The sequence below is a fragment of the Callorhinchus milii genome, unplaced genomic scaffold, assembly GCF_018977255.1.
Source record: "Callorhinchus milii isolate IMCB2004 unplaced genomic scaffold, IMCB_Cmil_1.0 Scaffold7, whole genome shotgun sequence".
Lineage (NCBI taxonomy): Eukaryota > Metazoa > Chordata > Chondrichthyes > Chimaeriformes > Callorhinchidae > Callorhinchus > Callorhinchus milii.
Genome location: NW_024704748.1, coordinates 20,966,619 through 20,994,403, shown reverse-complemented (window position 1 = coordinate 20,994,403; position 27,785 = coordinate 20,966,619). Strand labels below are relative to the sequence as shown.

Genomic DNA, 27,785 nt, shown 5'->3' with positions numbered 1-27,785 from the left:
AACAGTTCAGCAACCACCTGCTCTCAGCAACCATGCTGGAACATTCCTGATTTTCCATAATAAACCAGCTCTATTCAGCAACCTGTCTAATACCACCAGTAGCCACTCTTTTTTAGCCCTGTTGGTGTACAGAGGATCCCAACAACAACAAAATTACATTATATAGCGCCTTTCACATTGGGAGGACGTCCCAAGGTGCTGATCCCAGTCCTGGATCTTCTTACCTATTTGTTGTCCACTAAAGATTTCAGTGCAGATTGCTCGATAGACACGGTTTCAGTTTATGCTCAAATTTCACATCCTTACAAAGTAGAGGGCAACATTTATTTTAGCATAAAATGTATTCCATCACTGAGAATTTCATTTCATGTAATTATTCCCCTTGTTATACACTGATGGCATTCTCTTGCTAAATGGATGCAAGTAGCAGTGTAAATTTAGACTTCCTTGAATAAAGCAATTAAATGGCATTTAAATTTGGTTGCTGTACCACAAGTACGGTAACAATATATAACAAGCTTCTATATAACATATGGAGTATGTACAGCATTTCAGACCGAGATTGCATTGCTATCATATGATGTGCATCAAACTACTCTAAATTCTTACTGACACAAGTACAACTCCCCCCCTTACCTTGCAGTGATGTACTCTCGTCAAGTAGATTTTTAAGTCTGTAAAACAAAGACGGATATGCACGATTTGGAAGAAACCAAACCAGCACAGTCCATCTGACATGAAGGACGTGGAATTGTGTGATGCAGCTCACTAATGCTAATGCCCCTTGTATACCATTGGTACTTGGATGTCATTACAACATTGTTATAGAGCTGATGGCAAAATAATGGAAATTGTGACCTGCAAAAGTAGTTTTGTGGACCATAAACCCAAAGCAGCTTCACAGACTTAAGTTTTTTGGCAAACAAAGGAGCAAGACCAAAGCACAAAGAGCAGACCACTGAATCCAATTAAGCACGCATAGGATTTAATTCATTAGGATATGGTAATTTTCATGATCACAGATAGTCTGTAAGGAATGGACATAAAATACCCAGTTTCCATGCCTAAAACAACTTACACTGTGCATCGATAGCAGGATTAGAATCAAGCCCCTGGTCTTTATAATTCCTCTCCTTGCTGATACATCCTGCTTTTTTATTTTTAGAGAGAGTCTGGCTAGACATGTAGCATATTTGTTACATAAACAGTTTTGAACAGCAGCTACCCAGCCTCCTCTTCAACACAGAACTCCATTTGTATATAAGTTGTAGCTGAATCCTGGTCACAATTGGCTTGGCTTGTTATGATTTCATGCATGTGTGACTTTGAGAAGCTTAGATATATTTCAGACAGGCTGTTGGCTTGACAAGAGTTCAAAGCTCTGTTTTCCATTAAATCTGTGCAAGTGGCCAAGATTTTGTGGCATTTGGCCAGTTAGGATATCTAGTCACAAATTGTATTTTACATTTTTGAACATGATGTCATTGAACTCGCATGTATATTTTGGGTCAAAACCACTAATTCACATGTAGAATTTAGAAATAGAAATTGGCTTATGTAGTCCATATTTAAGATGGGATCTGAATGTTGGGCCCGACACTGGTTAGCTGGTTTCATCCATGATGTATTTTAATCTCTGACCCAATTCCCTGCACCCTCCTGGTTAGATAAGTCATGACCAGAAAACAGTCCAAGCTCTAAATTCACTCCAGGCCATATCCCTGAAATGTAATGAGTGTTGCAATGAAGCATAGGAGTGGAACCTTTTATGTTCTTTCGTGCTTTGAGTTTGTCCAGCTGTAGCCCTTGCCCCAGGCTAGGAGATTTCTCTATCAAACAAAATGGGAACTGATTTATATTTTTAGCCTGTCCTGCCTAAACTCAAAAATGAAGTCATTGTAATCAGGAAATTGGGAGACAAATATTCTATCCTATAAACAAATTGCCATCATGTGAGGACCTCATCCTGTCAGCTCAGTGATACTCTGGATTCCTGTGAAGTGAGACACTTGCAGTCTGCTGATTTCTTTCTGACTGATTGTGTGTGCAGAGGTGGACTTTCATTACTTTTTTTCCCCCTACCAGCTCTGGATTGTGACAAAAAGAGTTGTTTGAATGCCAGCAATACATTCACAAATCTGATCATTGAACTTCCATTGAGAACCTGAGCTTTAACAATGTTGACACTTTGGTAAGAAATGTTAGAGTTGAAAAAAAATCCTATTTCATAAACAAAATGTTTTATAGTAGATCCAATAGAAAATCGCAGATATTTATCTTTGCAGGATCTTTGGAATTACATTTTCAGGAGAATTCAGCATCAGATTTTGAGAAAGGTTTTCATCTGTCAGTTGTCTTTGGTCAGAAAATGGTGTTTCAATCGCTGTAGAATAAACAATGATTAACTTTTGTTCCACAACCTTGCTAATGTTTCTCAAAATCTCGGTCCAAACTCCTCCCTGCAAACAATTTTCAGATTTTTATTCGAGTTCAAATCAGATCTATGTGTTGACTCACAACTCCTTTAACTGTTTCTAAATGATTTTATGCCTTTTTAGCTTGTAAGAATTGATTCAACATTTACAAAAGAATTAACTTCAATGGGCTGTTTCCTGCTGCCTTCTCTTGAACCCGCACAGTAACAACTTCAGCCACTGATGGACTAAGCAATTGAAAAAGGCATATTTGAGTAATCAGTAATTAGTTTTAGGAGTCAATTGTACTGGAGATAACTCTAAGTTTCAAGTCACAGAGAACTCATATCATCACATGCTGAATCATCACATACCTCCATAAGGACTCCCTTGGCAATTGCTATGCATGGTTCATACACTGTTACCACAGCTGTAAGAATTCTATTTTTTTAAATTCATGTATGGTAATTCATGGCATTAAATAAACAGTAATTAACCCTTTGTGTACCAAATTGTTCAAAGTAATCCAGGATCACTGATTGCTGGTTTTTTTAAAAAAACATCAGTTAACATACCAAGACCCTGAACTAAACACGAATGTTGCAGTGGTAAAACATACAGTGCAACATTAACTTCATACACTTGATAAGGATTTTTAAATAAACCACAGCAATTCATTTTCTACCTCACCTCCCTAGGACTTAGATTACAGAACATTTCACAGCTTCTGAGCAACCTACCTTACATCAGCCCTATTGTGAAAGTATAGACTTGCATCTTTGAAAGCTTGCCAACAACAGCACTAGTGGGGAACCTGGGAAGGCAGTGCTGACAAAGAACAATAAATATACAATGCACAAGGTTAGCTGCCATGTTTGTTCTGTAATTTCTCATTTAATCTGAAAATCCTTCATTAAACGCTCCTCCCTTTATACAGGATGCTGTCATGAGATCTTGAGAACAATACATTGGTGACCTTCAATTACCCTCCTTCATTATAATCTTATTTTAGCACAAGGAAGGAAAGAATAGAAATACTGTATCGGAAAACTGATTTTGCTGAGCATGGTTTAACAACAGGAAGACAATTTAGTGATATTAGGCTCTAAATGTATGTTGTGATGGTGATGTTGATACAGAGTGCACAAATCATGAGATGTTGTGCAACTCAAATTGGCCCAATAGTCTCTTCATACAGTTCCTTTCTGATTGAATATGGGAGGGACAAGTTTTATTTTATGGTTCTGAATAGAAGTCTTCAACAATAGATAACAACTTAACACATGCTCTTAAAAAAACGTTAATCCTGGTAAGCACGATGGCAATTTACTCAGTAATAAAACAGTAAGCTTTGCATTCAAGCATTGAAATCACTGAAGATTGTGATAAGTCATTATAAACCACCATTCCCAGCATTCTCTGAGCTTTAATAAAAATGTTCTTTTGCAATTGTCGTTGGCATCAAATTATAATTTTCATTACATTTGTACAATTGCGTAATTCAGGAGACGCACTATTGGCGGCCGTATTCATGTGCAAAAATACACAGTATTCAACCAAGAGCATATAATGCTTGATTTCAACTATGCTATGTGGGTCTATTCTTGGGAATATCTAGGGCTCAAACTGAGGGACAAACATGGGTCGTCAATCCACACCTCAATACACTTCTCAATCAAACTGACTGTATCTACAGTATATCTGCAGTATTATTTTTCATGTTATTCATTAAAATTTAGAATGTGACAAGCGGCTAATATATAGTACAACTAATCCTGTCATTTTTTAATTGTTCCAGAAAGATAATTCTATCTATGTATAAGCCAAAAAGTTCTCTTAACTTGTGTTTAATATGGATGAAAAAAAACATTATTTTCATGTTTTTTCATGCACATTAAATATGCATTATGGATGGCCAGAGAGAATTACAAACATGCATGGAGTCTTGAATTTGTTTATGGACAGATGCATGTCAAATTAGAATCAGCTAAGAATGTCCAACATTTAAAAAAAAATGTTGTACATGTCAATCTGTAAATTGTATTATGGGGAGTAAATATATTATTGCACTGTTCATTTCATTTATGCGTGGCTTCTGTATCAGATAGTGGTAGTTTAGTTTAAAATGGCAGTATTCCTTGAAGTGTGAAAAGTTGTAAAAAGTATATTTATTTGCAACAAAAAAATATCAATTCTGGAGCCAACAAGGCACAATACTTTATTTGAGGTAGCATAGGAATTTTTTTCTGCCTGATTATAGACCAAGTTGTGGCAGACAGATCAGTGGCCTATGACCTACTAGCCCTGTTTTTCTCATCATTATAAGAACAGTACAATTGTCCAATAGACAGAGGCAGGTGCTTCAGTGAAAGATTTCCCAGACTGAAGTATAAGGGAAGCAAATTTCGATGTTCAAAATGCAAATTAGTTTTGACATCTGACCAGTGGAATACTTATCACTTTATACAGCTCTGAACTACACTAGCTTCTTGACATGAGACCAGTAGTAGTCTTGAGCAGTTCGGCAAAGATGTGCTTAAAGTGACAGTAAAATCTGTCAATTGTAACAATTCAATTCTTTTTCTTTCACATGAACTTCATTGTGCTTTATTAGGAGGATTGCAAGTAACCATTAATTCCCAGACCATCTGTGTAAGCAACCAAAGTATGAATACTGAATAGAAAATGAACAATTGCTTCTTTTATGCAGACAAACCCAGTTAGTTGGATTTGAGAACATTTTCTCCAGACTGTGTGAAACTCTAGATCTGATTACTTATGTGTGCTCAATGAAATGTAACATATTATTTAAAGGGACATTACTATATTTAAAATAATGCAACATTTCAGAACGTTATTCAGAAATACACATGTTCTGGACTACAAAACTGAATTGTGAAGCAGGTAAGTTTGTAATATTTTATAGTTTCATTCTAAGAGTTTGTCCTTGCTTTTCATTTCTGTGGTACATTTTGTCCTATATGGCTTCAGTATGCAGGTCTATAGTAGTGCGGTTCACATTTGACAGAACCTTGGCTCATTGCTAAAACAGCTGTTTAGAATTTTTATGAGTTAAATTGCTTGTGCCATATTACTCAAACCATACTGTAGGAAGGAAAAGGAATAGACTATACTAGTGATTAAAAAACATGTTAGAAGTTGGATTTTTGAAAGGTTTAGTAGCACGATTTGAACATCTGGCAATGAGTGGATTTGTGAATAACTTTAAAAGTGTAACTCTTTAAATGGGATAGTGTTCCACTGTCACAAACTCCGAAACCACAAAACAAACTTTGTTAACAAGTGGAGAAAGTGCCATAGTAAAAGCTTCTGAGTAGGAGAGTGTAGCAATCAAAATACTATAATTGTAGATATTTAAACAGGGTGCTTATTACACTGTTATAATATTGCACATTGTTGCATGTTAAAGTGGCCTTTAATTCCCATTTTGGAAGGAAAGAGGCAACATGATTACAGTAATAGCCTAGAAATTGTTGCCTTAATATGTTCATACTTACGATATTCATAAATTTGATTTGTAGATAGCAAAGCCTGCGGGAAACCAAATATGTTTGAGGCTGGCTCTCCTAAAGTCTGTTCAAATGCCAATTTTGTGCTAGGCAACAGGAGCTTCCTTTGGCTGCAAATTGGGTTAATTGGAAGTAAAATCTGAAATCAGTATCACAAATTAGATCCAAATAATACAACTGCTCAATTCTGTGCAAGGGATTGATGGAGTATTAGTCACAATGATGCTACTTTTGAAGAGTTTCAAAGGTACAATTTAACATTAGATTATTGGGCAGAACTAATAATTATTTTCTCCAAAAGCAAAACTATCAATGGTTGACAAGAAGTTTATTATATCCAGCAATAGAACAATGCCCTTTCACAAATGAGATTTGGGTTTCAATCTAGGGCAGACGTATATAGGGCGAAAGTACATCATCTCTGACAGCCATCACAAGTCTAGAGAGCATCTGTCTGGTGCACAAAATGCCCACATTTGGCATTAATTGTCAATCTCACTGAGAGAAGAAGCATGAAAGTTGTGGAAATGGAAATGTTATATTGGTAGAGTTGGGGCAACTTATCTGTAGTCAGGGTCAAGTCCATGTGTTCAGACAGAGGGTGGTTTACTGGATCTAACCAGTGCTATTGAACAAAAAGAGTGGGAATACATTCTATTTTATAGCACTGGCATCCCTCACTTTGAAGACCACTTGAGTTTAGATTAGTAAACAAAACCAACGAAAAAACACATCTGGTTTAATAGAAAAAAATGAAATTCCCCAGGAAAGTTCACGGCACATGTTTCAAGGACATGGAACTGAGTCCAGAACAGCACCAGACACGTACTACTCAGAACTGTTAAAACAAATCAGGACACAATGTAAGAATCAATCAAAATAAATGAAACCCAGACAGACCCATCTGAAGAATGCTATACTTTTCCTCTATGTGTCAATGACCTGCAATACAGCCTAGCAAACTTGAAACCCTAGCGATTTGAGATACAGACATTGTTATTTTCATTCGCCAATTGTAAAACTGAATTGAAAAGGAAATCTGCTAAAGTTCTTCTTTTTTTGCTTTCAGTTAAGCGATGCCTAAGAAAAAGGAAGGTGCCAGAAACTCTGCTTTTACCATGTATTTCACTTAGTTGAAACAGATTGCCCAAAAATATGTTGTTCAGATCTATGTCCCCAATCCATCCACTCCCAATTTATTTTCCAATTAAACTACTGAGCACGCAAATCTTTAATGCTAGAATCCTAATAACCTGTCCTTACAAACGTCAAGCCTACATAGACATTGATAGTAGCATTGCTGCATCTTCCAACATTCTTTGTGCACCTCTAAACATCTGGAAATGACAAATACTGTATTGGATGATGCATATGTCAGTGAAAATTAACCCCTCAAATCATGAGAAAACTGGTGTGAAGAGCATAACGTGAGTATAGATTAGTGACAAAGGTCTTCACGTTTACCAAAGACTTTAAGCAAACAAGTCAAAATTCTCATAGGTAGGGAAATGTAAACTACTGCAGATAAAATGCATGCTTGGATAAGAAAACACAAGCTATTTTGTGATCATATATATGATCCTATATTTCTTAAAATAAGAAATAATTAAGTGATTAAGAACTCTCTTTATACATGGGGACCAAAATGTTGTGATACCATTACAATTTCTAATACGTTTTGAAGATATACCCACAGTCTGAGAAATTGGTGCGTGGTGCAACCAGAGTGGTTTTAAAGCACTACCTTTGTGGAGTCCTGTAGCTCAGTGGTTAGAGCACTCGCTTTTGCAAGCGAGAGACCTGAGTTCAATTCCAGGCAGGTCAGGGCAAAACCTTGGGCAAGTTTCCTTACTCCACACAGAGCCTAATAATAATCCCTCCAAAAACCAAAAACAATAATAAATTGGTCATTTTCAATCTATTTGTGGGACATTGCTGTGCGCAATTGGCTGCCGCGTTCGCCCACAAATATACAGTCAATTCACTTTACAATGTGTTCTGTGAAGCAATTTGGGACGTCCTCCCGACGTGAAAAGCGCTATATCAAATGCAAGGATTATTTTTATTATTATTATATATGTTTTTTAAGCTATTAGGGTGGCTTCAAGACTTTTTGGTCACCCTATATGTAGGAAAGAAAAATCACTTAAGTTCAAACTTATTTTGATGCTGTGGAAACCTTTTCTTTAGAAAGCTGTTAAGGATCAAGTCTTTACAAAATAAACAGAGTATACAGTTACAGATAAACACAGGCTAATTCTACAATTTAAATTAAATTTTAGTTGGATTGTTGACCTTGGTCATCATTTTAGTGCTATAGGTGTGAAAATTCTAGATGCTGAGCTAGAATTGTTATAAGATCCTGAAAACATGGGTACAAATAGAAACAAAAACTGCAAATAGGTAAGGGAATGGATGGAAAGTGCTTCAGACGTGACTGTAAATCTAACCATATTTAACAGTATGAAATCCATATATATCCAAAGTCTTCTAACACTGCTTGGTACATATTCCTGTTGAGAGAGTTCTAGGTAGATAAATAGATACTCCACTTTACTCAGGAGCATCTGTACAGGTGATACCAATGACATACAAATTTGAACTCTGGTTAATACAATTCCTAAGAGGGAAGGGTCATTATTTTATGTGGCTTCTTTCACCCACTCCCATAACCAGATATTCATATCTCATTTCAGTTCAACATTTCAAAAAGTTAATCAATTGGCAAAACGTTTTAAAAAATTAATATGGAACCCAAACTACTCAAATGCCTGTATCTGTATCATACAGAATAATTTATACTGCAGATGGAATTATAAGCCTGTAATTCCAGTGAAGTGTATGTAGTGATATAATAAACTGCAATTGAATAACTCTTATGGCTTATGAATATCAGCAAAACTTCAGCACTACATTATTTTACTTCATATAAAATATACTCTGTTTTTTTAAGTGAAAAGGTGTTATCGAGAATTCAACTTGGTGTGGCCATGCTGCTGAGAAATGCATTAAAACGGGAGTGTTATTGAAGGATTTTTCAAAAAGGTTTTGTATAAAGTCACAAGTTGCTTGATGTCAGTGATGCAGTTATCTTGAGGTAAAATAAAATTGGGGCATAATTTAATAATTTGACATATGACTTGTTTCCAGACAAATATACAAAACTTTGTCTCTCCTCATATTATGAAGTGGGGATGGGTGTTAATCACATAACTAGCAACTTTGGGTGTTCAATTTATTTCCAATTTCTGGTAAACTTGTGATAACTGCATAAATATTCTATGGCAATCTAAGTGGTGATTACATAACTGAAGCTCGGTAATCTGGTGATGGTATTGTTTAAATACCAGGTAATAATAAAGCCTTAGCTTTGGGCATATTTTAGCAGTTCCAAAGCTGAATGTCAAGTAGAAGCATTAATTCTAAATAGAACTGCCACTATACACGTTATTTACTGTCAAGTGTTCAGCCAAAGGGTTTAGCAGATTTTCAAGCTACCCACTAATACTTGGTTTTATTTGACCTCTCTGAACAGCAAGGGAGGCGTGAAACAAATTCCTCACTATTGCTGTGAAAACAAACAGGCTGCATTTAAATTAAACCACCATATTTCACTCATTACTTTAAGAAAACAGCTCATCAACCTATAATTAATTCTTCATTCTCCTTGTGTTTCTCTAGGGATTTGAAGAATAACTTGATTAGCAGAATTGAGCCTGGGGCTTTCTATGGGCTTTCAGAACTGAGGCGTCTGTAAGTATTCATTCTATTTGATTTGCCTCTACTCTGTCAAATTAGTTCATACCTTGTCTAGTTAGGTAGAGACGTAGCATAAAAGAGTTGCTGGCAATCGATATTATGTCATTACTCTCCTAAGGATCAATTAATGCATTCAATGTTTTGACAATATTTACTGCAAATACAGTAGGTTGTTTAATATTAGTGCATGGAAATGATTTGAATGTTTTAGATGAAACAGGCAAATCAAATATTTATCATTTGTATAAAAGGATTAAGGATTTATAGAAAACACGTACCTTCTTTCATTATGCTGATCAAGTTTTTCAGAGCAAGTAAAACGTTGTAGTTTTGTTAATATAATCGTAAGAAAGTCAATAATCAGCATTGTTGAAATATTCACAGAATCCTGCTTTCATTAAAGTTCCTTAGTGCTGTTAACTGTAGACCTTTGCTGAAGTGTATATTGTGTACCTTTAGTTTCACGTCTTGGAAGCTAATATTTCCTTTCAAAAAAAAGCTAGTAAGTCTGTTCTATTAAGAGTGAAATGAATTTGAAGGATTGAGGATTTAAGAGCTTTAGAATGCATTGCTTGGACACATTTCAAGAGTCAAATCTTCTTATAGGGAACCTTCTTCAGCAGTCCTCAGGCCAGCAAAGAGATGATGAAAATCTTACAAATGCATGTAGTGTTTGGAGAGAAATCATTTTTTACTGTTATTTTATATAAATTACAGATGTGTCCGACCTTTACTGGTTGCAATTTGAGAAGACGTCAGAAGGTTGTGTGAAGAACATACTGTATGGGATCCCTGCAACTGTTTAATTCTTAATGACTATGAATGGAAACAGAATTGAAACATTTTTAACCTTAGTTGAAGAGCCACTGTGTATTAGGTTATGGCCTCTTGTTACATACAAAAATACTAAGGACAAACCACATGTAGTATTTACTGGTTGGGTCCACACACCTTCATGCAGTATTGCTAGTATCTTTTTTTAATATTAAAGATCGATGAATTTGGGAAACTTTTCAAAAATGTTCTGACCAAATAAAAATGTTTACAAAGCTTCCAAAATTCATCAATCTTTAATATTTAATTACGTTTTGTCACACCTTAGTTAATTTGAACTTACATGGATGCATTAGGGGCCATAGAAATGAATAGGCAAGCTAGAGCTATTATGCCTTGAAAAGAGACATCTCAGAGGGAAATTTACAGATGTATATAGGATTTTTAAATGGGATTAAGAAATTAAACCCAGAACAATACTTCCAGATACACCAAAGCAGTAGACCAACCAGGAAAGCACAGGTTTCGGGTTGGAAAAGACAATTTCAAAATAAACATCAGGAAGTATTTTCATCATCTTGGTAACAGCTACTGGCAAAAAATGATTCAGCACCAATTCCTACATTGTGTAGCTTGATTTAAAAATGAATGGTGGCACTGCCTGGTGGTCTGAACAATTGGGAACGTACTTACTCTAGGAGCTTTCCTTGAGCTGATTTTATGAGATGCATCTGGGTTGTTTCCAGTGAAGAGAAAACTTGTTGGGAATGTAATTCTGTATCACTGAAGCATCATTCCTGATGGGTCAACCAAAGAATGGCTTAATGCCATCTGTAGAGATGACTGCAGAAGATTTCAAGCAAGCATTAGCAATAACGATTCATAGCTGAGTTAGTGCTTTGTTGGGGAGTTTTTTTTCCAATTAAGAGGAAGAATCATAATAACGTCCTAAACAACAGAGGCAGTCCTACTGTATTCGGGATTGTTGCCATTATACATTGTGAATACACCCAGGTCCATAGCACAATGGAAATCTCTATCTAAAGAAACGAAAATGCCTGTATTCTGATTTTACTTGCTGATACAAAGAACATATGATCTGTACAAAACAATGGATTGTACCTTACTGCTTCCCACATTCCAACAAGTATCTCATTATTATCCTCTGAAGGATCTTGTGTATTAGATCATTTTAATTCAGAGTTGCAACAGCAACAAATGACATTTGTATTGCGCCATTCACGTCGGGAAGATGTCCCAAGTTGCAGTAATCTTACAATCATATTTTCCTGTATCAATCCATCTCTAGCATGAATTGAATTTAGGGTAAATTCAATTCAGACAGTTGCTATGTCTTGAGAAATTGGCTGCCGTGTTTTGCCCACAAAATATACAGTCAATTCACTTTACAGTATATTCTGTGAAGCACTTTGAGATGTTTCAAAGACATAAGGTCCTATATCAAATGCAAGGATCATTATTAGAATTGTGCATGGAGGAATTAATGTCAAGGGAATTTTGCAGTGTAGTATTGATTTATGATTGTCTTGGATATGTTTCATGTTTGTAACTATTATTCCATAATATTAGTGGATGAACCATCCAAATGCTTGATGAAAAATCACTCTAGTCTGTAATGTTGCAAAAAACATAACCAACTAATTTATGGCAAAACATTTATGTAGGATGCAGAGACACAAAGCTCAAAAATGAGAGAGCCTTCAAATTTAGAAATGACTTATTTTCTCACCATTTTTTCTTTTTTGATCCTTTTCTCCTGAATACACTGAGATGCAGAGGTATTTTGGTTCCATGGATGGCAGCAATATTCTGGTACCTTTGTCAAATGGGCCATTCCTCACATGGGAGTGTGGACCCAAATGTTAGCAGACTGAGCTTGGACATCCTCTGCTCACCCAGGATCGACCTGCACACACATTCTAACAAGGTCTACAGGCTAGCAGTCAAATATTGCCATTTTTTTCTCTCTATTCTAGTCCAGAAATGTTGAGATGGTCAATTGTAGCAACCCAACTGAGAAACAAACTAGAGATGGAATTCCTCAGCATTTGGGGAGATGTTGAACAATATTTCTCAACTAATTATGTTATGTTGTGTCTGTAGGGATCTGTCGAACAATAGGATTGGATGTCTCAGTCCTCAGATGTTTGCAGGTCTTTCACGCCTCTCTAAATTGTAAGTACAAAACATTTGCTTACTATTAGTGACTTAATTAAGCAGATAATAGTGTTTAATTAGCAATGATTCATGACTGGAGTTGCTAGTACAGAGAGCATATCAAATAAAGGGAATTTGATATGCTCTGTATATCCCAACTCGATCTCTCTGCTTCTGCCCTCGACTCTGGGATGACTCCTGTCCTGAAGAATGTCTGTCAGACATCAAGTCCTGGAATTGAACTCAGGTCTTTCGCTTGCAAAGCGAGTGCTCTAACCACTGAGTAACACATTGATGGTTACTAATTTTACAAACTAATTTGTCCTCAACCCATTCTACATTGCTGTTGGTAATGTTCATAAATGCTTTCTTATTTTATAGGAATTTGTCAGGAAACATCTTTTCAACCCTTCCTTTCGGGCTGTTTGCTGAACTTGTAACACTGAAAGCCTTGTGAGTAAACCATTGTGATTAGGAACTTTCAGTTATTAGAGTTCAATACTATTCAAATGAATTCAATTTCTTCTATGTGGTATTTGAGATCATTATTAAAAGAAACACTCCAACAAGTTCTCAAACAAGGTTGATATTCAAATGCCGAGTGTATCTCACAAGGAAATACTAAGTAATGTGGCATTTAAATACATAATTGTTTACAGTTCAGGTCATCCAGTTGAACATTCAAAGCATCAAAGTAATCTGAGGTTATTTGAACAAAAAAAAACTTGTTTTTTTGCCTGACCTAATACTGCACACAAGATTAGAATCTGATTTGCTTTTATTTCTATCTTGGCACCAACCTGACTGAAAAGACCACTCTATACCAATGAATTATATTCAATTCTTTATTTACCATCCTTTTCCATATAAAAGGAACAAAGAAACCTAGCGAAACATTTAAAAATAGTACTTTCCAACAGCGATAAAATGTCCTTCAGCTACTCAAGGTTATTTTAATCAACTCATGTACAAATTGCACTCAGTGTAAGGAGAAGAGGAATCCTGATGAAATGCATTTAAAAAATTAGGTTCAGTGAGTGACATTTTCCACCTGACATAATAATGCCATGTGCACCCAGCATAGCTAGCACTTCTCATATGCATCCAAATGCAAAATAGTAATTTTCTGGTTAGGTGCAAATAGATGATAAATCAGCATGTTAATTATATTCAAATGAGGTAAACACCATTTTGATTTAATTTTTCAATGCATGAGAGAGAAATATCTGCAGGTGGAGACCATCTCAATACATGAGCAATCTTGCAAAGTTACCAGACATAGCTTGTTTTGAAAAAAATAATATTCCTGCTCTTGAGACAGGAATCTATGTTAAAATAAGTTGTGCAGCAATAGTTATGGAAAAATGCTTGTAATTCCACTGCCTCAGCATATCTAAAAGCATTGTTCTGGATTTACTTTCTCGTTCCCATAAGATCCCTCGTTATTTTGTGTTAGACTTGTGTCTCCCTAAATTTTTCCGCAGATTTCATAGTACCTATTTGGATACTGCCATCCAGAGCACTTTGAACCAGTGTTCCTCCAAGCCCCAGTACAGGTTCCAGAATAGCTTTCTAAATTCCTGAGTCATAGGAATGGGTCCAAAAACCTGATTTTTTTTAAAAAAGCTGCTGTAAATAACATTTGCACCTGTGCAGAAGGGTAAAAAAATGTTTCGAGCCCAGTTCATTTTACTTAAACAGAACTCTTTATGTTGTAAACAGTATAATGTTACACGAAGAATGTGTTCCACCCCATAAAGGTGCTCAGTTAGAAATTGTTACAAATTAATACTTTTAGAAAATATAAATGGTAAAGTTTCATTCAAATCAAAATATTAATCTATGTAATTCTGCACTGTAAAATCTGGTGCTATCATTTTTACAAAGCTATTTAAATGTAATTAAAAAACATATAAAAGTATAATAAAAACAAACACTCTCAGACAAGCAACAATACAATCCTTTGCAGCATTTTGAAGGTGTAAGGCCTCATAAAACATTTTAAGTTGTTCAGGTATCCAATAAAACAAATAAGTGAGAAGCTAAATGTTAGTATGTTATGTACTGAAACAATTGATTGGTGCCTTTGAACACACATTTATAAATAGCATTGATGTGCATTTTGCTCCTCCACTTTTAGATTCCGCTCGAGAGGGTATAAGTAACACAGAATCTATATTACCCAAAATTGTAACCAAGAACCATGTCTGAAGTTGCCAATCTGGGTAAAAAGAATCAACAATAACCTGTATTTGGGAAGTTAGCAGGATTTTAATAGCTAGAGATTTTGCCTTGCGAATAGAGAAATACATAGCTAAATTATAAAATGAAGGTTATCCACTCTATGCAATTGGATTTACTGAAGGCAATTGATAAGGTTCTATATCTGAGTCTTTCTAAGATGAAAAAGGCACCCAGACTAATGGCAAAACAGGTAGATTAAAGAAGTATCTCAGTAGTAGAAGAACAAGATAAATGGATAATGCTACATTCACATGGTTGGATGAAATCTCAAGACATTTCTGCTGTATTTGGAGTATTATTAAATGACATGGAGAACACTTATTTGATAATATCAATCTTGTTCGAACAACATATGAAGCTAGATTACCAGGCTAAGGCAAATTGATAGCATTCAACAGGATTTGGAATGCATTTGGAATATGTGATTTGGCTAAAGAATGTGGAAAAAATGTTTAACTGCTTATTTGCACAGGACACATGAAACGTCAACACTATGAAAGGCAGTTTTTGGACAAATGTAAAATAAGACAATAATAGGGGTTGTTATTAATTGTTCTGTTAAAAACATATTTTAATTAACATTAATTAAAGTTGTATTAAAATGTCCTGGAATACATCTGAAGAGCATTTGATGACAAGTTCAAACAGATTAATTTAACATGTATTTTTGTTCCACAGTACTCTACTGATGGAAGTGACATTTTGTTTCTTCAACAATATAAGCAGATGGGTAACATCTTGGCTGTAAAATAAATTTACCTGCTGAATAGCTAGAAGAGGAATTTGAGAAGCAAAGACTTATTGAGCATAAGGCAGAATGTAGAAATCTTCCATTAAACATGTGCAGTAGTTGAATAGCATAATCATAGATCAGAGACTTCAGAAATAGGCAATCTTGATTCTGAAAAATAAAATATGACCAATGTAGATTCACTCCTCCTCAAAATATTACTTCATGTCTCACTGATATCTTCTGTACTATAAAGCATGCCTTGTGGCACATTCCATAAAGTTTCAGACAATCTTCTGTTTTGTTAACGCGATTTGAAGAAGCTCAAGCTGCCTATATTTCATTATTTTCCCCATCAGAGTATTCCATTCTACTTCCAAGAGTCAAAATTTGAAATTGCTATAGTTTGTGGCTGGGCCAATGATGGGTGTATTTCTAAAATAGAGTATAATGTGTATATGTAGGTTAGATTTTATATACTAATGAATTTATGGGGTTATAATCCCTCGTATTCCTTAAATCATTCGTTAACCTATTTAAGGAACGCTTTAAGGAACACAAACATGCAGCATGAATTGACACTCCGAGCCAGATCAAATCTCAAAAAGTAATTTTAAACCAAAAAGAAAAAAGCATTGTCATGTAGATCTTAAAATTTACAAAACAAAAGAGCACACCACCCCAACCCTCTCAAATGAGGGATCCTGAGAGGGTCAACAACAACTTGGATTTATTTAGCGCCCTCCACGCCGGACGGCGTCTCAGAGCGCTTTACAGTAACAGGTCCCAGGGCCGAGTCAGGGGGAGGGGGAGGAAGGTGACCAAAGGCGCGGTCGAAAAGAAAGGTCTTCAGCAGAGACCTGAAAATAGGAAAAGAGGGAGTGAGACGAAGAGAGTGAGGGCATAGCCTCGGGGCATAGTGGCTGAAGGCACAGCCGCCCAGGGTGGAGTGGGACTCGGGGGACAAGGAAGGGGGCCAGACCCAGAGGAACGAAGGCAACGGGCACTGTTTTGAGGAGATAGGAGATCAGAGAGGTAGGGGGGTGCAGAGGAGTGGAGGGATTTGAAGACAAGGGTGAGGATCTTGAAGTCGATCCTCTCTGGGACAGGCAGCCCGTGCAGTCTGGCAAGGACTGGAGTAATCGGGGAACGGAGTTTGGTGCGGGTAAGAATGCGGGCGGCAGAGTTTTGAATAATCTGGATTTTATGGATGGTTGTGGATGGGAGGCCGGCGAGGAGGGGGTTAGAATAATCCAGCCGAGAGGTGACAAAGGCATGGACCAGGGTTTCAGTGGCTTTCGGAGAGAGGTATTGGCAGAGACGGGCGATGCATCGGAGGTGGAAGAAAGCGGTGCTGGTGAGAGACCGAATGTGGGGAGAAGGATAATTGGGGGTCGAAGCTGACGCTTAGGTTGCGTACGCAAATCACTTACCTAGAGAGTACTACCTGCTGGTATTCCTTACAGCATTCTTTTAATACGTTACGGAACACTGTAAATTGTCCCACTATATTTCACTAGGCTGTATGACCTACAATTAGTCAGTGATTTCAGTCAGTGATTACGCTCATGATTTCTAAAGACCTATACCAGCAAAACAATAAGCCATTATTGAAGAATCTCCATTCAATATCTTTGAAGCTTTCAAATAAAAGTATATTAATTTCTAAAAAAACAGGAACCAAATAGTGTTCCACCATTCTTATAACCAAGACAATAACTGAAAACCTGTGATGAGGTTGGGGTTTATATATTATTGACTTCACTGTTTGTGACTCATATCTGATCAAATATTCCTTACATGCAAAATTCATGCTTCTGCAGACACTTTAGCTCGGAATCCCTAATGTGTGACTGCAACCTTGGATGGGTCCTGCAATGGGCCCAAAATGCCTCTGTTCGAATAGCAGATGAAACATTGTGTATTTACCCAACAATTATACAGGGCCAACCATTCAAAACCCTGAAGGAGAAGCAGTTGACATGTGGTGAGTAGAAGCTTTGTTTCATGCAGTTGATACTTGTTGTGACAGATCACTTACAACGTCAAACTCACGCTGTTTAACCGTAGTTACTGTAAAGCACTTTGAGATATTTTGATATTATATGCACTATGTCAAGGATTATTGTTGTTGTTGAGTTTATTTTGTAACAAAGTGTGTCCAAATGGTTCACAGTTTGGAACCAGCTTTAACAGAGTGATTGGAAAAAGTGATCGGGATTAAAGGAATCAGATGTATACTAGAATGAATTTTAAAATCAAATTATACCAAATAATTATCAAATTAACGGACCAAGTAAAGCCTTAAAAACAAACCTAACCATATCTTGTATTTTCCAGTCTTCATCCAGTACCAAAGAACACCAATCTATAAACATAAAATGCCATCTCATACAGTACAGACGGATACAAATCGTAAAGCAACTTCAAAAGATGCACTCCAAGTAGTTGACTGATGTTTGGACATAAAATACCCTTACTATTTTACAATTGTAGAGTGTAATGGGAATCTTTAGTATAGGCCAGCTCAATAAAAATGATCAAAACAGGTGAGAGAGATTTGTTTCCCACTGAATATTTCCGAAAGCACCTAAAAAGGAAATTCAGTGGAAAAACAATTCTCAGTCGGCTCCAGACATTTGATCCTAGTCAATCACTCAGATGCTATTTCAATAGGATATCCAGCATTTTGTCACATCAGTATTCTAAGTTGATATGGCAAGTTCACACATCACATTGAGTGTCAGCATTGATTGGCAGAATGGCTTTCATCTGCACTCAATATTTTTCATGTATGTTGTGATGCAAAAGGGAATGGATCAAATTACATCTTTGTTTGACCCAACCTGAGGGATTCTTAGCAATGTCAAGGGCCATAAATAGAAAACTGCTTTATTTCCTAACACCATTATCCCTCATCTGAATATGCAACATTTGGGTGACTTGGGCATCATGTTTACAACTGAAAGAATTAAGAAGACTATGAATCATGATTGCTTCTTCTAACTAAAATTTTCCCAGGTCTTTAATAAGAAAGAAAGCTATTAAGTAATTTCCTTCATTCACTGTTCAAGTGTGCTCATGGTAGATTACCAAATAAAACTATTGATAGATCTGGTGAATATGACTGATTTTAGACAGTCAGATAATTGCCATCTTGTACATTTCATCCTCCTGAAATGGTTCAGGGAAGGAAACTTTAAAAAACAACTGAAAGATAGAGCACTAAAAGATGATCTGAAGGCATGGATGAATTTGACATCCATTTCTTTAACAGCAATATGTTTATAAACATTTATAGGAAATGAATTGTTTTCCAAGATATGAACAGCAGTAAATGCTTCGCTCCACTGAAAATATGCAGATCAAATTTAAATTATTCCTCATGTGTTACTCTTTTTAACTTACACTAAATGTTAAATGCCTTAATTTCTTATAGACCTAAATAATAAATAGAAGTAGCATCTTTGCTTTATATAATTTTGAAACGTTAATAATTGGAAGATTTGAGTTCAACGTGCAGCAGTATGTTTTCAATTATTTATTAGATTCTGATCTTAAAGTGTATCATTGGAGTTGTACAGCAATAGGCGTCTCTCTGCTCAGACTGGTATTTATATGATGTTGAAATATTATCTTGTAAAGTTCAGAAACTGAATCTTATTCTGGACAGAGAAACAAAATCCCAATCTAAGTACAGCATGCAGTGTCTGGAGGATGTAGGGTGCAAGTGATTTGTGTTTGGAAGCATACTTCTGTTGAAAGAAATCAAAAGAATGTCGAACAGATGTAGATTTGATCAGGCTTCACAAAACGCACAATGTTCACTGGGGGAGTTGGTATCGGACATATTTGATTTGTCTTTTGGCCAACTATAGAGTTTTGTAGACTACTGTTAACCAACCTGCCATGTCTTTAGATCCTGATTGGGAACTTTAGTCAAACACTATAATATTCCCTATTTACATTGCATAAATCACACAAAACAAGGTAAAAGATTTCAAGAGGGCAAGATTCAGTTTACCAGTTTTTTTTAAAATAGCAGTCAAGTACTCTATGGCTCACTGTTCAGGAAGCATGCAAAATTATTTTTTTCAAATAACATTATGATCACAATAATCATAATTATGTGTGAGATTAATTTCACAGGAAAAAATGTAAGGCACAACTCTGAACTGCTGATTGCATCCAATTCAAAAGTGAACAGTTGTTTCTGTGGCTGAGTGTAATTCTGCTAGAGTGAATTACCATGCCTAGAAACACAGCACAGATTTATTAAACTGTTTTGCAAATATATTGATGTAACGGGGGTGATGGCTGTCAGTGTTTTAGATTATTGATAATAAACTTATTGAGTGCTGTATATTGTGCATAAATTTTAATCACCAAGTTTGTCCTTAACTGTATACAAGTGCTATCCAATATATAACCAATCTATGACCATTCTGTATATGACCGTCATTTTTGCTATCAGATGGCCCCCTGGAGTTGCCTTTGTTCCAGATTATTCCATCCCGTCGCCAAGTGGTGTTTCATGGTGATCGTTTGCCATTTCTCTGCACTGCAACTTATGTGGACAAAACAACCCAGGTCCACTGGCATCATAATGGGAAACTGGTGAAAACAGATGAGGATAACGAAATATTTGTGGAACCAAGTATGATTCACGACTGCTGTTTGATATCCAGGTATGAGAACATCATCGATATTTATTATGGACACAAGTTCAAATATGTGCTCTTAAATTAATGGTAGCCTTATTGATTAATGTTGCCTCATAAAGCTTGGTTCAGAACATCAACTCTATCTGGTAGATAAATTACAGATTATTCTGCAATATTTTATAATATAAATTTGTTTGTAGATTGCATTAACCTGAGTACTTAAAAACTCAAAACAAATTAATGGTAGAAATCAAAGCAACATTTCACTCTAACCCTTGGTCCTCATCTGTGAGCACCACCTTCTGGAGTTAAACATAATTACACATAATTGCAGTCATTTAGCACTATTTGATATTGAGGGAATTGCAAGAAAATAGTTTCTACCACATTGACATTTGCTTCTTGATGGTTTGGGAAATCAACCTTGATATTTTGCGTTTGTATTTTTCATTGCACTTTTTTTAAAATTAAGATTATTAATATAAAGCACATATGGAAATTACATATATGGACCACGTAAGATAGATTCAAGTCAAAAGCAGACTGACAAGAGGAACATTGGAGCTCCAGCCAAGTACATATTTCTAACACACTGTGTTTGCTGCTTGCTACATATGCTACATATGCCATTAAAGTATGCATATTAGTTGGTTGTTACAGTTATTAATGGATTATTAATGGTTCAGGTTTCAGCTTCTTTAGCTCTCCAGGAGAGTTCAGTCCTTTGCCACTTTGTTTCACTCAGGTATGTTATACCAGTAGATTTTAAAGAAAACTTTTCTACATTAAAAAATAAATAGTGGGTTCATTCATGTTCCAATCCTATTCATACAATAATTTGCAACTGCTGCATACAGTTTATGTATAAGATGAGTCATAGGTGTAGCTTTGTGTAGTTAGAGGACATAATACAGTTACTATGGTGACACAGTGAAGCTTATTTATTTGTGAGTCTTTATTAAAATAGTAATTAAGATTCCCCTGGGAACTAGAAAAATACAGGATTGACCTGTATTTTCACCCGGAGACACAAGGTCAAAAAGTCTAACATTTACACTTAGCCTTCACCCAGAGGGCAGACTTGTCATTATGCACTGGGTCATTTATGCGCTGGTGAATGACAAAGTATCTGATATTGACTGTAAATGTGGTTATGTGTTTGACCATCTATCTATCAAAATAAAGCATGTTAAATTGAAAACGAGTACAAAATACATAAACAAAAATAAATAAATCTGGTTAAAATAAAATAAATAAAATAATTCATGTTTTCTGTGAAAAGTTTGACATAAGAGCCATTATCTCTTAGCCTACAACTATAATAGACATAGCTCAAGTCCTTCTAGTAACCAATACCCTGCCCCTCCAGCCATTCATAATGAGTGACAGCATTTGCTAGAAAATGAGATCATTTCTAATATTTAGAAATCCAGCACGAAGTACACTTTGCTGATAGTGGAGGAAAGAGAGACGTTTCTCTTGGAATTTGTGAAGGATCTTTTTGCCTTGTTCTCAGAAACTGAAAGATAAAGATCCAATGGTCTCACTGGGGGATGATAATGAAGAGGGAAATTGAACAATATTGTACTATAAATTTCCAGTGAAGAGTATAACATATTATTTTTATAACAATATTCAAAACAAACGCAGCTGTGTTTGACCTGTGGAAATGTAACAGCAATGCGTGTCTTATGGGTGACTGTAAAGGAATTTACGAGCAGTATATATGATATTCTGGAAAAAATACAAGACTTTTTTGAAGATATTCCTAATAAGGAGCTTCTCACTTTTCTTTTCACTTATATAAAGCAATAATTCTGTCAAAAACAAACAGAGAAATGCAGGCACTGTCCATATATATTTATATAAAGAATACAAGGTAAAGCAACAAAGTGTACATTGGGTGCAGACTCTGGAAATTCATTGTGCGGAAAAGGTCAGCTTTGAAGCATCACCAGACATATTTTAGAACAAATATATCAAATGAATAAATGTACTGCATAATGGGATGATGTCATTGGTGAATATTTAGGTTTGATCATTGTTTATTCACTGGAAATCTGTACAAAAATCAAGTACCAGAATGACGTGAAGAGAGTGTTTGACTATCAGATATTCTTATGTTGCCTAGATCATCAGCATGATCACTCTGAAACATAGTGGCCACCTCCCTATTACCTCCCACCCAACTTGGGTTCCCATTTCATGTCTGTGCAGTGCTTTGCAAAACATTTTCCTTTATCCAAGTTTGTTGTTGTATTGTTTGGTGATCCAAGTTTATTATTCAGAGAAAAGTGACAAGGATGTTCCAGCTCTTAGATGCAAAGGAGTAGAGAGCAAAAGTTCAAAATGTTATAGTCTCCAGCAAGATTAAAAATAAGAAAAGTACAAATACACAAGCAATTTATTGACAGTAATTACCTGTAAAGCACTTTCAGATATTTTGACAGTACACACACTAAATGCCAGGTTTATCAAGGATTATTATTATAGCTACGCACTCAATTTTCATAATAGTTTATAGGACTTAGTGTAAGGCAGCCAGCCAGGTCTAAAGGTTGAGGCATTAGAGAATGCATAAAATATTCTGAAGCTTCACTTAATTACCTTTTATATCGAAAGTGGAGCAAGTTTTCTAGTATGAGATCAAAATGGCTGGAAAGGGCAAGTCCATCTCTGAATAGATGAACTGTAAAATGGCTTTGATTGGCTGAAGGATCTTGCTCCAGGCTTTGATAAAAAAACATTATTTTATATACATTATGTATTTCTAATCTGTCAGTAGACCAATTGGGAGTTCCGGCATGCTGAATAAATATTAAGGTGCACCATCCGAAAGGTTTCTTTTAGCACAAGCCAGATTTTATAAACCTAGTGACCTTGACTGTGGTGTTTGGGTCATTGGACCATAGATTTCCAATGGAATAGTTAAAAGGTATTAAACAGTGGTAGTCTCTCCACTCCTTATTGGTTATCTGGCTGTTGACAGCCTGATTGGGGACACGGATATGGCTTTTGCCAGCCACAAGTGACTGCATGAACAGAATATTTAGAAAATCTTCTTGTGCTTCCAGAAACAAGTTTCCAATGTAAATTAGTTTATTATTAGAGAAGCAATTTGCTAGCTCAATGATGGTTGACATTTTTTCAAGAGGATTGTAAAGAGGATTTAAATACTTACCAGACCATCTCCTTTCAAATTTTATTAGTTCAAAACATTAAGACTTACTTTGGTTTGTGTTAATACTAGAGTCAAACACTTGCTGTTCAATGACACTGGTGACCTTTACTTTCTGTGCTTATAATGGGATTTCCTGTTTGATTGTACTGTCTTTAATAGGTGCACGTGTTTTAGATAAAATGTTTTATATAAAATAAAGTTCTTAATGTAGACATAGGAATTACAGTTATTTTCATTTAAATCGGACAGTAAATGAACCTGATCACTGGACACGAGATAAAAGTCACGATTTTCTTCTAAGCAGGGCAGTGTTATCCCTGGTACAATAAATTTAAGCCAACATTGAGGTCAAAGCTTTGCTGTAGAAACAAATGCTCTAACTAAATCCTTACTCCATATGCCTCTGTTTACTTAGCAATAAGTAGGAACCCTGTTGTTAGACGATTGGTGGATCGCTTTTCCGGGATAATAATAAATAAAATAAAAGTAATAATAATTTGGTCACTTAATCCATGATTGTTTATGAGAAACTGCTGTGCGCAATTGGCTGCTGTGTTTCACCCACAAAATATACAGTCAATTCACTTTACAGTATATTCTGTGAAGCACTTTGCAATGTCTCAACGACTTGATAAGGTGCTATATCAAATGCAAGAATTATTTTATATATATATAATAAATGGTCTGAGTGAAAAGTGAACTAGGTTAACAATACATACAATGATGTACTTAAAGACGATCTGGGGGTTTCAAAAGTGTTTACTCAACAATTAGCACTCAGCTGTACTCCACCAGGAAGCCTCCAAAACTGATGATTAGACCCATTAAAGGGAAACCCATAAGAAATTATGTTGTAATGAAATGTTGCAGTTTATGTAATGGTTTCTGAAGTTCAGTGCTCCTACAGGGAAGCTGCTGCCATTTTCTGCCAATGAGTGTTCCATTCATATTGTCGGCTGTGTTATTATTTTGTTTATACATACTTTGAACCTGAATTATCACCAAAATCAGTATCTCTCAATGAAAAATCTTTATGAGGGGATCACCATTACTCCCTCTAGCTAGAAGAATAAGCATTGGATTATTTATAATAATAATAATCCTTGCATTTGATATAGCGCTTTTCACGTCTTCTCGACATCCCAAAGCGCTTCACAGAATATACTGTAAAGTGAATTGACTGTATATTTGTGGGCGAACGCGGCAGCCAATTGCGCACAGCAATGTCCCACGAACATTCATGGATTGAAAATGACCAATTTATTATTGTTTTGTTTTTTTGGAGGGATTATTATTAGGCGTGTGGAGTAAGGAAACTTGCCCAAGGTTTCGCCCTCTGCCTGGAATTGAACTCAGGTCTCTCGCTTGCAAAGCGAGTGCTCTAACCACTGAGCTACAGGACTCCACCAGGAAGCCTCCATAGTTGAGATAAACCCTAACAAACAGTACCATCTGCAGCACTGATTTACATCTGGACATTTATTTGAATTATTAATGCTAATTATTTTGATTGATGGAATTCACAGATGCTGGCATTGTCCATAATAAATGATAGTAGGGGTTTGGTGGGCAGACCCTGGAGGCAATGCAGAGAAGAGCAACAAGATTAGAGAGATCATCTATAAACAATACCTAGGGCTTTTCAGCATCAAAAGGAGACATCACAAACGGGATACAAAAAAGGCCTCAGATCACCAAACAGTTTCCGGTTTCTAAAAGACAAGTTTAGCACAGACACCTGGAAGTATTTTGTTACACAGAGGCTAATCACAAGCTCCACATGCTGTACTGTACCAAAGTCAATATGGCATATTAATTGACTCTCTTGGGTTTTATTCAGGCACCCAGAAACTGCACACTCATCACAAGTTCCCACATTCATACGAAATAAACATTGAATTCTCCCAATTTCAATGATTAATCTGAAGCACTGAATGTTCAATATAACCATATTCAATGCTTATTGTGTCTCTAACTGTGAAAAGTAATGGTTAATCACAATAAAAGTACAATAATGGTGATACATTGAAATGCAGTGCAAATAAACTGATTCCATCCCAAACTATCTCCTTCACTTAGTTTTCATTTGCTATTTTCTTAAAATAAATAATGGCTTAGTATTCACAGCAATGTGTTTTTACCAAATGTTAACCCTATTACAAACAAAACACTTGGGACAGAGTGAAAAAGTCAATAAAAAAAGATATGTAAGCAGTGTGTACCGTTGTTGATGGATACTGAATTATCTGTCAAAGAACGATTTTCTCAGGTTTTCAGTAGTAAGACTATAACATTGCTAAATCAGAATAAATGGTTCTTCGAACATAAGTAGCATTTCACAAATTTTCATGTAATAATTATAGCATTCCTGGTTATTATTCGACAGCAACTAGATTAACCATATAACAATTAAATGAATAGCATACTTTAAAATGGAGTAAAACACTGCAGAATACCTAATAATTTAGTGCAAAATATTTCCTCTTTTGCTCACTTTAAATCTAATTTAAAAGCTGAGTTATTGAAGGTCATGCTTCAAGTGAGAACCAGTTGGGAGGGATTATTTGTTTTCACCAAGATTGTGAAATATGTGGTTTGTTTATGAATCACATCAACCTCCACTCTGCAGCTTTAGTTCCTGGCAATCATTGAGCCAGAAACTGGCAGAATAGACTGCACGTCAGTTGAATTTGTAAACATGTACATTTGAGGATTTCAATCTCACTTACAAAAATGAAACTGTCCAAAAACAGATGGAACTGCAATACTTCTTTTGGAAAGCAAGTTTAATTTGCAGAGTATTGAGGGTCTTATATGTTTTGGAGATCATATTTTGTATTACATTTCATTGCAGGAGCCAACACACATATGATTTAAGTTTCAAATCTACACCACAATGCATTTTGAAGAGCTACATTGGTACACTGAAAGTGCCGAAGAGTTCAAGTAATTGCAAAGATATTTTGCAGTTAATTCATTCATACCTCTATGTTGGTAACACGTGCCTATTAGGCAGCTTCTTAAAAGTATTGTGTTCTACAACAATTACGTTAGTTCTCTGACAGAGGGAATCGTATCTCAAACTGATATAAAATGAATCTCGTCAACAGAAATACATTATTTTGATGCAAATGCTTGAGAAAAGCTCGAACTGAGTCTAAAAATCTGTCTGAGGAAAACCTACACCCCAGTTAAAATTGTAAAGTCATACCTAAAGCAACTTCTCTCTCACTCCTCGACGTACGATGCAATCTCCTGTGTCCTTCCTTCTTCCGTCCTTTAATGCAGTTTTGCTTCTTTTTTTCTCTCTCCTTTTTAATCCACTCTTTCTTTTAATTTTCTTTACTTGTTTTTTTTTCTGTATGCGACTCACTCTCAATTTCTCTGTATTCACCCAAAATTTACTTTAAATATTCATCCTACTGAATACCAATTTTAAAGCAAGCCTACAATAGTCGATGTGACCTTGTTAAAGCAGGAAACAAATACAATGTTCAATTTCCTAATGATTCTGGATACTTTGGAATTTCTGCACTGTATCTGCTTAAAAATCATTTTGTCCCCTCAAATTTACTTTAGTGTGTGAATCAAATTCTGCCAATGTCAAAGTGTAATATATAATTTATGCTATTCACTGTGTGTAGTGCCCAAGGATATATTAACTTCACAGATGGACTTGGGAATAGTATTAAAAGAGGTACAATCATTTTACATGGAGAGGAAGCCATTATGTTAAAAATAAACAAATTTATATAACCAAGGAGTGTAGTATACATTTTCTACAGTGTTACAGCATTGCACAATGGTATTATCAGTGTTGCTTATTTGAAAATATTTCTGTCCATTTAACAGCTCACAAATATCTCAGCTCAAATTGTTTTAGTCTGTTTTAAAAGTTCTGTAAATCCTCGCTTCATTTCAATCTGTTTGAGTTAACTGAAATGTCTAATCTGACTGTTGAAAAGATGGCATTGAATTACTTGTTTTCAGTTTATATATTGCTGACAGGGTGTGTAAAAAAAAAATCTGTTAGTTTTCTATTACACTGAAGAGATCCCCTACTGTAATATCACATTTATAAGTGTGCTGGTTAGATAGCTCATTGGTATCACCCACACAAGGCTGTTGTGTCCTGTTACCTTCATAATTGTCACACTGCAACTTACAATGGGGCCTTATAAAATGCACTGCTGAGACATATGGCATCTTGTGCAGAGGTGATTATTTGGAATTTCAGTCAATTTTTTTTGTAAAAGAAAACACATGTACTTACTTCAGTTTAGATGGACTGATACAGAGATTACTTGCTTG

At 35.7% G+C, this 27,785-nt stretch overlaps 1 protein-coding gene across 1 annotated transcript in view; it reads left to right on the top strand.

Annotated features, from left to right (window-relative positions):
- Positions 1-27,785, top strand: part of LOC103180447 (adhesion G protein-coupled receptor A3) — a 152,536-nt gene that overhangs the window by 58,763 nt on the left and 65,988 nt on the right. The window contains exons 4-8 of the mRNA XM_007896329.2: positions 9,626-9,697; positions 12,602-12,673; positions 13,037-13,108; positions 17,453-17,616; positions 20,104-20,317. Coding sequence (XP_007894520.2) covers positions 9,626-9,697; positions 12,602-12,673; positions 13,037-13,108; positions 17,453-17,616; positions 20,104-20,317 — 594 coding nt within the window. The remainder of the gene's footprint in view (positions 1-9,625; positions 9,698-12,601; positions 12,674-13,036; positions 13,109-17,452; positions 17,617-20,103; positions 20,318-27,785) is intronic.